Genomic DNA, 13,916 nt, shown 5'->3' with positions numbered 1-13,916 from the left:
TACAAAAAAAGTAAAACATTTTAGGGTATTTCCTGGGTTAGGGTTAAAATAAAAGGGTTAGCTAAAAATAAATATGAGCTAAAATAAAACTGACAGAACTTTAAGTCACATGGTGCACCTATCACGTCACCTAACCTTGTCAATGAGGGGCGCTGCCTATGCATCGACCGGCCAAAATCCTAATACAACAGTGACACTAAGGGTGCTTTCATACATACAGTATAGTCCGGTGGACTCGGTGTGGTTCAGGCGGTGAATCTGACCATGCGAACAGTATGAGGAAGAGAGATAAGTAAAATAAATGAATGATGTGGGAGTAATACAGAAGGGAGTGTGGAAATGTGTGTCATGTGTTTGTTTGTTTGCTGACAAAGCGGCTCTGAAAATAGATGGATGGATGTTTGGGTGTCTGCTGCCTGATGGAGTGCTGGGTTGTGAGTGCCTGTTGCCGCAACGACATTCTGTGTGTTATTCACTCATCTAGGAGGTAGGTCACACAACAATTTTATCTAAAGGAAGGTGTTGTCCCCAGTATCCAAACAAATGATGATCAACAAAGATACAGGTTTTCACAGTTTATGAGGTTCTTAACTGATTTACAGAGCATCAAAAGTCCAACAAAGTATAGAGGTTACAGAACAAACCATGCTCAACAAAAAACTTTGTTGGAGGCTGGGAACAACAAGGTGTGCTGCTGTCAGAGATTCCCCCTGGTCTCAGCTGCTGGCTGCCATTTTATAGGTGGAGAACCAATCACTGCAGCTTGTCTCCTCCAATCAGGCAGCACCATCTAGAACACAAAAATCCACTCACAGCACTCACTCACACTAGACAAAAGAACTCACAGACAAAGATCCACACAACGACAGAGCACTCACTCCAACCCCAAAACAAAATACCATATACAAAACACGATTACGGCCACAGCCTTAACAGTATGTGATTGCTGTGTGCTGCTGCTGAGCTGTCACTGCATGGAGTTGCTCCGTTTGTCGGACAAATGTCATCTCTGCCTTTTTTTGCTGGCTCTGCCATGATATAAGTTTGAAAAAAGAGAATTGGTAGACAACTATGTGCTGATCATAATCTAGCATTAGTTTGTATTGGGCTGCCGTAAAGCAGGAAAGTTGCAAGTGCGGTTTTCTGGCCAGAGACAGCAGGGAGAGATGAAAGACCCCCTCAATCACCCCATAAACACTTGTATTACCCACACAGGGACTACGAGAAGGATTTATTAAGGTGAAAAAGTTACTTAGTTCTGCCTATAGAAAATAAATAAACGTGTTGCAACATAAAGAAGACATGGAGGGCCTGTACTATGAAGTATTTTCTAGGATATTTCTCCGTTAGCTGGCTTCACCTAACCAAACATTCTTTGGCAGAGAGCCCCTGTCATAGGAAGCAGTATATAAGCACGTTCACTTAAGACAGGTGATTTCAGCCAGGTATACGTGCGCGCTACTGTGACGGGTGGAGATTGCGACGTCTGACCAACCACAATCATGCTGTCAGTGTCACTATTGTGTATGTATGATGAAAGAATGAATGAATTAATCCGTCCGTGATACGGAGAGCACCCGACACAGGCTTCATCAGCTGACTGTAGATCAGTCCATCAGATGTAAATCTATAATTTTCCTAAAGGATGTCATTGGTAAATGAAAGAATTGCATTTAACCATTAATAATCTTTTTCCTAAAGGCAGCTTTCAGATCTGCACAAACCAGGATCTTCTAACAATGGGCAGGTCATTTTCCAAGAGAACTGATTGGTCACTTTTGGACTCGCTGAGATCTTATTCACATCATAACCTGGTCCCGACCAGGTTATGTGTTCAACCAAAGTTAATACAGTGATTTAGCCCGGTTAGAAGTTAGCCAGTGTCGTGTACAGCACACACCAAATAAATCACGGAAGATAGTGCAATAAAAATAAATCCAGCTTCGTAGTAAAGGCCCAAGGCATAATTGTGTTATTATCCTCTGTAATGTGTTGCAGTCAGGGAATTTCATTGTGTGTGTTTTGTTTCTCTGCAGACACATCATGACTGAGCTGATTGAGACAGAAAGGCTGTATGTAGAGGAACTGCAAAGCATCATGGAGGTAGAGTCTACTCAGAATCTTCTCTTCCTCTAAATCAATGATGAACGGTCGTCACCGCCTTTTTTATAAACAGTTCTCCCCAATGTTTGGAGTTCCAGAGGGTCAGGACAGTGACAGAGAAAGCTCTGCCCCCCCAGGCTTTGTGCTTGGTCCTGCATGGGGGCAGTGAGGAGGTTTTCATCTGAGGAACAGAGGCAATACATGCTCCATCTGTGAATACTTTGTCTATATCAATCACTCCAGGATGAACATGGGTAACTGGCGGCCACATGCCACCCTCGGCCTATTTATATGTAAACACAATTATTATTATTATTATTATAAATTCAGGAAAATGGATGCAGACTATTCTTTATTTCCTGTTGTCCCGCTGTAATATTTGGTATTGTCTCAGCTACAAACTGCTCCACTTTTTCATGTAGAGTTCTTCCTCAGTTTGGGTCGTAGCTCATGATTTGCGGATGATGTTGATTTTTTTTTTCTTTTGCTACAGTAGAATCTAATCAAAGTCACACTCCATTACGTGTTTTCACATTCTGCAAGAAATAGGTCTGGTATAAAACAATCTGATTAGGGCGCAATCCAAGTTTAAATGACTCGAATAACTGAAATGAACTGGATCAATTTAGTGAGTAATGTAAAGCTCATGGAAAGTCATACGTCTATAAAGGGACTTTATAAGATACAGTACGTATACAGTACGTATTGTTATTATATCATTTCACTTTTGTTAGTGAAATGAATATGGTTGTAAAGTACATAGATATATATCTTGTACTTTACTGACACATTGTAGAGACTAATGTTTGGACGACTAGGAGGAAAAAGTACAGGTATCGTTTCCCTCTGTGGCTAAAGTCTGAAACCGAGCTCTCACCTGCTGACAAAATTAATGATTCTGCTTCTTCAATTGATTTAATTTCTTCTCATTTGACACCTCAGGGTTACTTTGCTGAGCTAAACAACACTGAGCTGAGCCACCTCATTCCTCCACAGCTGGAGAACAAAAGGGATGTACTGTTTGGCAACCTGCCAGAGATTTATGACTTTCACAACAGGTGGGTGGATACACACTGTGAGCTGGAGATAGGCACCAGCAGACCCCGCAACCCTGAAATAGGACAAAGCGGGTCTGACAATGGATGGGATGGAAAACGTTTATTCTCCAAATAAAACAGCCTTTTCTCTTTCACTGAGTAGTAGGGCTGGGTAATGTGGACCAAAACTCATATCAATATTTTGTCTTGATATTTTTAAATCAGCAGATTTAACTCTTTCTGGTAAAACTATATTGATGCCAAATGCCACACAGGCACATTTATGAACAAACAGCTCCACAATATGTGCCAGTTTTATCTTTTTCTTTTCTAAGGGACAGAATGTGTGAGTGAGTTCTGAAGTGGCTTGTTGAGGGGAAGGTCTTGATTAGGACGCACTCAGCAATCCATTTAACTGGGCTATTCTTGCTGTTTTGAGAAGTATCGAAAATAGCGACTCCTAAAACTATTATTTTAATGCAAAATTAGCTATAAATTAAAAATATATTGTTATAGGCATTATTGTAATTTTCTATATTGCCAAAATATAAATATTGACATATCAAGAATTTTGATATATTGCCAAGCCAACTGGGTCGTGATTAAAGTTGTTTAAAAGTGTAACCAGTCTATGAAAGGTACGAGCAAACATCAAACAGAGTCCAACTGTAAAATCTCTTTTTTATTGATATAAGACCTTTTCACCTGCTTCTTCATTGGCTCGTTTTATAACCTGCAGAACATTCCGCATGGAACTGGAGAACTGTGCTGAGAACCCAGAGCTGGTGGGGATCTGTTTCCTGAAGAGGGTGAGTCTAAAGCAGGGCTGTCAAACTTATTATAGTTCAGGTTTAATATCAAAAGGCTACAGGTTTTAGACTTCAAAACAAACAATTTTACCATGAATATTCCACATATCAATGATGTGCAGAGTATGTAAAGCACAGAAAATATCCAAGCAATAAGTGACAGATATCGGTCCCTGCACTTCACTTTGATTTTTTTTATTTTGATGAAAATGAGAGTTATTTGAACAATTTGAAATTAAAAATGGCTGCGGGAAAACAATGAGCCCTGCTAATATTCGGGAGTTTCATTGAATTTGTTTCTTTGGAGAGACTGAGATATCAACTACTGAATTATTTAGTACTTTACACAATGATTGATATTTTTACTTCCTTCTCCTGGCTACGTACGTTAAATTCTGTAAAGGTCAGATTTGAAGTTTGAAACCTGTGGTGTAAAGTAACTAAAGTTATTATTTAAAATAGTTTCCAGGTTTCATAATAAAGTCTGTATAAATCTGCAACATCTCTCCATCTACACTAAGTTACATATAACTTTAGATGTGTCACTGTTTTATTATTTAGTATATAAAAGCAAACAATATTAGCAGCATTCTTTCAAAGTTGTCTTATAATACTGTGATAAACCAACAAATATTCAAAAAGAGCTGGAATGAAGCCTGTTCCTCATTCACTCTAACATGTTTGTGTTTCACCAGAAAGAGGAACTACAGGTGTATGAAAAGTACTGTCAGAATAAACCTCGCTCAGAGCTCCTCTGGAGACAGTGTGGGGACAGCCTTTTTTTTCAGGTACACGTACACACACACACACACGCACGCAACAAATCTTTTAATTCCTTACTCTTAAAGGCTTTGAGAATGACATTATTTATGTAGCTTTGCATTCAATGTCAGTCAAACCAAAGCACATTAAAAAATCTTACATTACGTTACAGAGATATTTTCACGTGCTGACCAAACCAAAACACACATATGAAGGAGTCACACAATAGCGGTCCACACACATGAGGTTAGGGGGCCTGATCCGGACCGTGGGCGCCTATTGAGTAACCCTGGTTTTCAATGGAGTACGGAGTTTTAGAATTTTACAATATTTTATAATTGTACATGCTCATTTGTTTTCTATTAAGAGTTCTACCAGCTCCACCTTATTTTCCAGGTATTTTTTCTAAACATGACACATATTTTATTGTATGTAAATATGGAGAATGTTATGGACATGGTGATCACTAATCATGTATATACAAGTTACACTCAGCAGTGTAGCTACGTCTCTTAATAGGATGTATTGTTATCATGTCATATAAAACTTCAAAACCAATTCACATTTAACCCACTGGAGGGTGGTGCCACACTGAAACATTGTACTCCAGAAAATAAAGTAACTGACGTACACCAACATCTACACTGTACCCTTTGTTCATTTAAATACTTCTGCTGGCTCAACATACCATCATTGAAATGCATCATTTTGTTTCTTGATGATTGGAAGCTTTTGTCATTTTTCCATCATAATATTCATGCAAATCTTGCCCGATGATGCACATTTTATGAAACATCATGCTTATATCCTTATACGTCATTGACCCATTTACAGGAATGCCAGAAAAAGCTGGACCACAAACTCTCCCTGGACGCCTACCTGCTGAAGCCTGTCCAGAGGATCACCAAGTACCAGCTGATGCTGAAGGTTCGTCACCAATGCTGGCAGATCATAGAAAGTATGTTTTTTTGTTTTTAGTGCAGTTCATTTTCGGTGAGTATTGGCAAGGATGTTGCAATACAATACGTATCCTGATACGTGGGTCGCGATACAATATTATCGCGGTATTCTACACAGTTAATATCAAAATTAAATGTAGAGATGGAAAATTTGCTGGATATGTTCATCAGAAGATATCGATCATTCAGAGGACAAATTGAGTCAAAACTATTTGCTTCAAAACATCCTATTTATTATTTATTATTAGTGTTTTTGCACATTTTCACTAAAAAAAAAGTGTTACACACTGCCATTATTTTCACTGAAACTACTGTGTAGAAGTCTTAAAGTAACCATTACAACATAATGACGGCATTGTAACAACTGTAAGTGAGAACATTAAGGATAAATCACCCTGAGTTACTGATAATTCACAAAAATAAGAAAAAATAATTTATCTTATTGCACTGATCTGAACAGATTGAAAGCATTGTAACCACCACTGAAATATTGCATAAATACGCAAAAATATTGAAATTGTGTTTATTTCTTTTTTAAAAATTGACTTTTAAAATAAAAAAAATCGATTTAAAATCAGCACCCAAAAAATCGCGATGAATTGTGAAATCGTTTTTTTTCACACCCCTATCGTTTATAAAGGGTACCTGTATATGTAAGCACTGCATCAAAATACAAATGTATATTATTATTATTATTATTATTATTATTATTATTATTATTATTATTATTATTATTTTAAAAGCACTTTAAATGTGTTTTTAAAATAAATGTGTACTTATTTTGTTCATTGGTAATACTTTAAATATTAATAATAAAGATATTCTTTTAAAGTAGTAATAACAGTTTTTTTATACAATACTTCATTGTGTTAAAGAAAAGGGAAATTCTTCTGCAACAATCAACATCAAGGCCCTATGCGACGAATCTAGATAATTATATCCTAGATGAATCTCTGTTAGCGGGCTTTAACTAACCAAACATTCCCTGTCAGAGAGAAGCTGTCTTACAACAGTTGATAACAACACGCTAATTTATGCCAAGTGTTTTTAGCCTTGGCATGTGCGCGTTCACACGAAAGCGGTGGAGATTGCAGCGTCGACCAATCACTACAATGGAGAAAACTGGCAGAGGAACAGCTTATGATCTTAAATAAATATCATGAATTTAAATCCATGATGACAGCGAAGAGCAGCAATAGTGCTGAGCACCAGCAGAGGGGGAGCTTTTATACTCCCTCAGATCTGATCCACTTCATAACTTGGTCCCGACTGGTTAGGTGTTGCTGAAGTTTAAGATTATGAATAATTAAAATCCATATTTCAGACCAAAAACAACACTGTTGTTACAGAAAAGGCAGGAATGAAAGAACCCACGCAGGAAGCTGCTGACACTGTAATGTGTAAAAGCATTATATTATTCATTAAAATAATGTATCGACCCGCACGCGCGGACGAGTGAAGTCACACACCAAATAATTAATTGAATTAATATATGACTTCATCCATAAACTGTGACTGGGATCAAGCTGGTCTGAAGCTCAGTGGGTGGAGGACACATGCTGTTACTTTTATTTATTTACCTGGGATGAAAAGGTAAAAGGTCAGTTTCCTAAAATTCAATTGGATCATTAACTTTCACATCATCAGGCTGAAAGACTGTTTGAGAGTTATTGGACAGCTTTTATTAGATTTGAAAAGGTAATACCATGTGGGAACTTTTCATTTAGTAAATTATTGTTGAAATTATTTAAGCGTTAAGTTAAGTGCTGAGTCGGTCATTTAAAAAACACACTCAGTTTTGCTCAATGTGGAAGGAAATGTGCTTTCATTATTCCACCCAGTTAGGCTGCATGACAAGGTGAGGTCATTCCATGTAAATTATGGATTGACTGTGTGTTTTCAAAATGTTTCATCCTTGACTCTCTGTGGTTGTATTAAATCCTGTTTTCCTCCACGTTGAGCAGGAGATGTTGAAATGCAGTAAGGACCAGGGGACTGCAGAGCTGGAGGAGGCTTTAGCCACCATGCTGGATATCATCAAGTCTGTCAACGACTCCATGCACCAAATAGCCATCACTGGTTTTGAAGTAAGTAAGAGTTCAATATCATCAATAAAGAATCAGATAAAGTCAGGGTTTCAACTGATTTCTGTGAGGGTTCTCAGTCATCCAGCTCATGTTAATCGTCAGTAAAGGACTGTAAAGTATGGCTCATTGGGAAATGGATGGAACCCTGGTATAGGATGACTCAGATTGCTGTTGAGTCATCTGGGGTGTAAAGAGACAATGGCATTATATATGTTGGAGAGATTGTGTCATCATGTTTCCTGCAGATGGAGATGAACTGAGGAGTCATGAGTTGTAAAAGTCCATTTGTCTCAAATAATGTCCTTTTGTGATCTTTAGTTGAAGATGAGCAAATGTGACCAACCACTGACGGACTGTGTTTACAGGGGAATCTGAGTGAACTGGGGAAGCTTCTGATGCAGGGATCCTTCAGTGTTTGGACTGAGCACAAGAAAGGACACAGCAAGGTAGTGCAGAGTTACCTGTCTCCATAAAGCATGACAACATGTGCACATGGCTCATAGAAACAGCTGTTTATATACAAAGTAGGGTAACTATTTTTTCCATTTTAATTATCAGTGTGTAAAAGTTAGGGCTTTGTAAAGACACATTAGGAGGGTGAGGTAAAATGTTCAAACCTAGGATTGATTTGTCTTTGAGTGAGGCTGCTGTCAATAATAATCAACATGCCATCCTCAAAGCAGAGCCGCTGCTCCTCCATTGGGAAAGGAACCAGAAATAGGTCGGAACTATTGCAATTTTTTAAGCACTTTATAAACTTTTAATGTCATTGAAAAAGAATAGACATTCATGATCACTTGAAAGTTCTTTGCAGAAAAAGAAGTTATTCTGTTAAGAAGGACGATGAACATTTTAAGGCTGTGAATCTTTAATTCAGAGCAGACTTTCCGTAGCTGATGGGGAAATTGATGGATGGACTTCTTGATTCCAGGTGAAAGACCTGGCCCGGTTTAAGCCCATGCAGAGACACCTTTTCCTCTACGACAAGATGCTGCTGTTCTGTAAAAAACGTGAGGAGACCACAGACGGACATGAAAAGACCCCGTCCTACAGCTTCAAGCACTCACTCAAGGCAAGGCACTAAGACTGCACCGCTCTCACTGTAGTGTATGTGTTCCTGCAGAGAGGCTAAATCTGCTTTGGTGTGAAAAGTCTTTAATTTGTTGGTCACTGCAGCTAATAAAATGTGGAACATCTGTAATTTAAATTTTAATTTGTTACATGTGGAACATTTACGATCCCATGCAAAAGATCAAAAATGTTTGGACTTCATAAAGATTTATTGGTACAGACTTACTGATACAGACTTAACGGTGCAGACTTACCAGTACAGACTTACCCCCAATTTCCACTGGGGGAAATTGGGGCTCCACTTTAGTCTATGTGTTAATTTCCACCGGGTCCGCTGCGCTGCGTGTCTGCTCCTTCCCAGGAAGTTAAGCACATACTGCAATGTGTTGACTTGAATATGAACTGTAAGTATATTAAATAAACAAATGTGCTTCATATACCCATTTATGTTTTCATTTAGACTGTTTTTTGATTATATATATATATATATATACATATATATAATTGTAATTACTGTAATAAGGAATTAGGGCTGGGCAATATATTGAGATTCAAGATGTATCCAGTTTTCTATTTTGGCGATATATATTTCATATATATATATATACTGTACTGTATGTATATATAATAGCTTATTTTGTATAAAAATACTTGTTTTAGGAGTCGATGCTTTTACTTCTCAGAACAACATGTAAAGGTCATTTAGATGAATTAATGAGTGCGTCCTAACCCAGACCTTCCCCATAACAAGCTACACTACAGAACACACTCACACGTGCTGTCCCTTAGAGGAGAAAAAGCGGCACATATTGTGCAGCTGTTTGTTAATAAATTAGCCTGTGTAGCATTTAGCATTAGCAAATTTGACGCAGAATTGTCTTTCTGGTCAGACTTCATTTGAAATAAAATTATCTAAGATTTATATCATATATCACCATTTTGAGAAAATATATTGAGATATGAGTTTTGGTCCATATCGCCCAGCCCTAGTAGGAATGTTCACAGCATTTCAATGTTAATAAAGGTCAACCTACCAGATTCTAATCACATAATTGTATTTAGTAAGTGGTTGACGAGTGGCTGTTTTACATTTGTGGTACACTTGTCTTAAAATATAAGGGATACTGGAGCTTGGTTGGGCAGGTGGGACGGCTTGTTGTGGGCGCTAGAAAATTTCCCTTATTTTCAAATCCAAAACTTGACAGGTATGACCTGATGTGATTTGTGAAATCATGCAGTGAGCAATCTTTAATTGAGGAAGCGTCTTTTAAACTGTATTTATTAATCTAAATTAAGCACTAGCATAATTTAGCGACAGGGCCATCCTGGATTCTTCCTCTTTAATACTCAGCCTTCCTCTTTCCTCCTTACAGCTTTTCCGGTACTGCGGTGTTCCCACTGCAAATCAGATTCCTTATCTTTATAAAAGCAGTGGAGCACCTATTTGCACATAGATTGGAGGGACTTCCAAGTGTTAATGATTAATGTGACCTTTCCTTTGGTACAACAGAAGCTTCAGTTCTGGATTAGCTCTCATAATGGGAGCTATCATTATGATAAGTGAATATTTAGATTCCACCTATAAGGTAATAAAACGTGTATGAATTGTGCTGCAGAAAACCTTCCAAGAATGTCCCAGCTGATCAAATCCCTGAGTTAGCATGACTGGAAATGAAAACATCCCACAGTTAGTGCTTTTCTGTTGCTCTCAGGCTCCTAGCAGAAACAAAGAGTCAGCTCTTTTCTGTTATAACTTTTTACAATAATGGATTATTATTGTTCTCTGTTAACTTATGATTTGTATAATGAGTTTTCACACTCACAACTCTCCAAAGGCGTACACTGTGTCTTATAATACTCCAAAGCCAATAACAACGTCTCTTCATAGTCTATCAGCTGTCTGGTTGTATATTTGCTAATGTTGGTTCTACCATTTGGTTTTTATCAGATGGGCGCTGTGGGCATCACAGAAAATGTTAAAGGTGACTGCAAAAAGTTTGAGGTTTGGTACAACGGCAGAGAAGAAGTTTACATCATCCAGGTAAACAGACACACTCATCCCGACCAGGGTACGAGTAGTTTACTATGTAGTGTGTAATCTGTCACTGTGCTACGACAAAACAGCAACCTTCCTTAGGTCTTTAAGACTTGATTTTAAAACAATTTTTAATGTCTGATAAAATGTATCTTGTGATTACTTTTTTATTTTATTTGTTTGTATAAAAGAAAGATTATGCTTAAATAATTAGTGGCTGTGTTTTAGGACATAAAACATTTGGTCTTTGTATACATTAAGGGAAATGTGTTACTATGAATTGATGTCTTTGATGCAGATTAAAGACTAGATGATTCATAAGTGTTTTTTATTATATATTGTGCTTTGGGTTTGATGTGTGTGCGTACCTGGGATGGGTCTTTTTTTTCCACACTCAAGCACAAGGGGGCAATGTTGCACCACACAACGCCAATAAACTCTGTGTGTGTGTGCGTGTGTGTGTGTGTGTCCAGGCTCCCTCCATGGATGTGAAGAATACGTGGGTGTCAGAGATACGTAAAGTTCTGACAGGCCAGCTTGAAGCATGCAGAGGTTTACACACACACACACACACACACACACACACACACACACACACACACACACACACACACACACAGCTTCAGTTACACTCTTATTTCCTGTACGTAGACACGGTCAACATGTTGCTTTAGCTGCAGTGTTCTTCAATATTTGATAGAGCTCAGGCAACGTCTCGCCTCCATTTATTCATTTTATTTCTTTTATCGAATCCTTTGGCAATATCTGCTCATTTTTTTTATTAAATTTGTAATCAGCTGGGCCTTTTAAATCCTTCATTGCTACGGTAATACTTTCTGCTGCTGTCTGCTTAATCACCTGGCCATCACAGCATAGTTCACTGTAATCTGGACAAGAGATTGTTATTTACATCTGCAGAAAACTGAAGCATGGAAATTGTGTTTTTCAAGGAGAACTATAACTGCCAGTTTTTCATTGTTTGTTGTTTTTTTTGTTTAGTTTTTTTTTGCTAATGTTAACTATTTTCATGCATTTTCTGTTATCTGAGGCTTAGGACTGTCTCAAGATCTTTTTCTAACTCAAGCAGAGAGTGACTTCTGTTTCCTCAGGTTTTCACTGCACACTTACGGTGGATACAGGTTTAGCCCAACTCTGTTTTAAATGAGCTTACAAATACAAAGAACCACCTGTAACTTAGTTATTGATCCCATTATGGGCTCTGACCCCTTGTTGAGTGTCACCGTGTGAGAGCAGCACATCAGTGACAGACTTCAAGTAGAATTTGTGAGGTTTTTGCTGAGCAGCAGCTTCTGTGTTGTCCCACATTAAGTGCCCGAGCAAACAATGTTTACGCTGAATATTACCGTACATAATTTTCCACATTAAATTTGATAATTTAATTTTTATTTTTTTAAGGTGTATTACAAAGAACAATATATTTTGCTACAATATGTCATAATATCAAAATGTCACAACATGTATCGTCAGTAGTCTGAGTGGAATAGTATCGCACTGCTACATCTGTCCCAATAGAGCATCTCTTACCAACTGCAGGAGACGACGTCATTGTCTCAATTACTGCCAGAAATTGTAGCCATGCTAATGTTGTTATAAAAGAACATGTCAATATCTTAAAGCTGGGCTGTGTAGACTGTTTTAGCTTAAGGTTTTAAAAATGTTGTTATGTAAAGTTCATGCACAGAGATTAATATTTGTTTGAAGAATGTCATGATGACATGATCTTTTTAATTAAACTTTTTGTATATAGCACTATTTACAACAATAGTCATCTCATAGGGCTAATCAAAAACTAAAATTATTTGAAAAAAAACCCAACAATTCCACATGAACTGATCAGCTACAGTGGGGAGGAACAACTCCTTTTTAATGGGAAGAAATCTCTAGCAGAACCAGGTTCAGAGGTGGCATCCATCTGCCTCGACTGGTTGGGGTTAGTGGACAGAAAGAGGAGAACAGAACAGGATGGAGCGATAGAACATCAGAGTGTTCCAGACTAGTTGAGTCATGAACCACTGATCAGGAACTGCCAGCCCCAACGCCAACACACCTGAAACAGAAAAAACAGAGAAGGGCAAGGAGAAGGCACAGACTGCAGAAAAACATGATACACTATTAGCCAGAGGTGGGAGTAAGTCACTAAATGCAAGTCTTGAGTCAAGTCCAAGTCTTAACATTACAAGTCAAAGTCAAGTCATTCCATTGTGAGGGTCAAGTCAAGTCAAGTCATGCTCTTTGTCAGGTTAAGTCATGTCACAACTAAGTGATCAAGTCATGCCAAATTGCACACAGGTTTGTTTTACAAGTTTTAACATTGGGACTTTTATTACTTATTTAGATACAAAATTGTACAACACGCAGAGCTTATAGGTTGCAAAAGTCAATACCTTAACCTAAATGTAATAAATAAAATTATATCTTTACTTTAGGAAGCACTTTAAAATGCACTGAAATAAAAATAAAATGAATAAACAAATTCATAAAGATGAATTAAATGGACAACTTTGCAATAGAAATATACACTGTCCACATGGTGTAAAAAATGAGGTAATTTAGTCTTAGTGCACCTTTTAGCTGAGGCACTCAGTTTTGATTTACCTCAAAAATATGTAGCACAGTATGAAATACCTCTATGGGGCAGTGCAATGCTCAGAAAACAATAGAAAATAAAACTTTTCCCATCTTGTGCTAGACCTACATGTAGTTAGGTATGTTTTCGTTGTGATGTTTTGGTCTTGTCGACTATCAAAGTGTAAACTAAACAAAAACTTTCACAGTTTCAATTTAACTTAATTAGGCCAAGATGAACAAGCTGAAAAAGAACTTAGAACATATCTGGGCTTTCTTATATTGTAACGTATTCAGACAGTAGAACATGTTGATGTTCTCCTCTCAGGAGGAGTCAGAAGCTGGTATTTCAGTAATCAAAAAATTATAATAATACAATTGTTGAACTGGATAATCTCCATCTATAATTATCTTGATGCATCTGTGTAACATGCATAAACAATATGCCTGCCCCATCTCAACATACA

At 37.6% G+C, this 13,916-nt stretch overlaps 1 protein-coding gene across 7 annotated transcripts in view; it reads left to right on the top strand.

The window, feature by feature from the left end:
• The window catches only part of mcf2l2 (MCF.2 cell line derived transforming sequence-like 2), a 95,235-nt gene that overhangs the window by 52,159 nt on the left and 29,160 nt on the right, over positions 1–13,916 (top strand). For all 7 annotated transcript variants that reach the window (XM_028443439.1, XM_028443438.1, XM_028443434.1 and 4 more), the window contains 10 exons: positions 2,037–2,103; positions 3,046–3,161; positions 3,880–3,949; positions 4,645–4,737; positions 5,546–5,638; positions 7,635–7,757; positions 8,123–8,203; positions 8,689–8,829; positions 10,777–10,869; positions 11,337–11,415. In XM_028443439.1, coding sequence (XP_028299240.1) covers positions 2,037–2,103; positions 3,046–3,161; positions 3,880–3,949; positions 4,645–4,737; positions 5,546–5,638; positions 7,635–7,757; positions 8,123–8,203; positions 8,689–8,829; positions 10,777–10,869; positions 11,337–11,415 — 956 coding nt within the window. The remainder of the gene's footprint in view (positions 1–2,036; positions 2,104–3,045; positions 3,162–3,879; positions 3,950–4,644; positions 4,738–5,545; positions 5,639–7,634; positions 7,758–8,122; positions 8,204–8,688; positions 8,830–10,776; positions 10,870–11,336; positions 11,416–13,916) is intronic.

This window comes from Gouania willdenowi, chromosome 4 (genome assembly GCF_900634775.1).
Source record: "Gouania willdenowi chromosome 4, fGouWil2.1, whole genome shotgun sequence".
NCBI lineage: Eukaryota > Metazoa > Chordata > Actinopteri > Blenniiformes > Gobiesocidae > Gouania > Gouania willdenowi.
The sequence above is the reverse complement of the archived record's forward strand: the minus strand, read 5'-3'. Positions and strand labels throughout refer to the sequence as shown.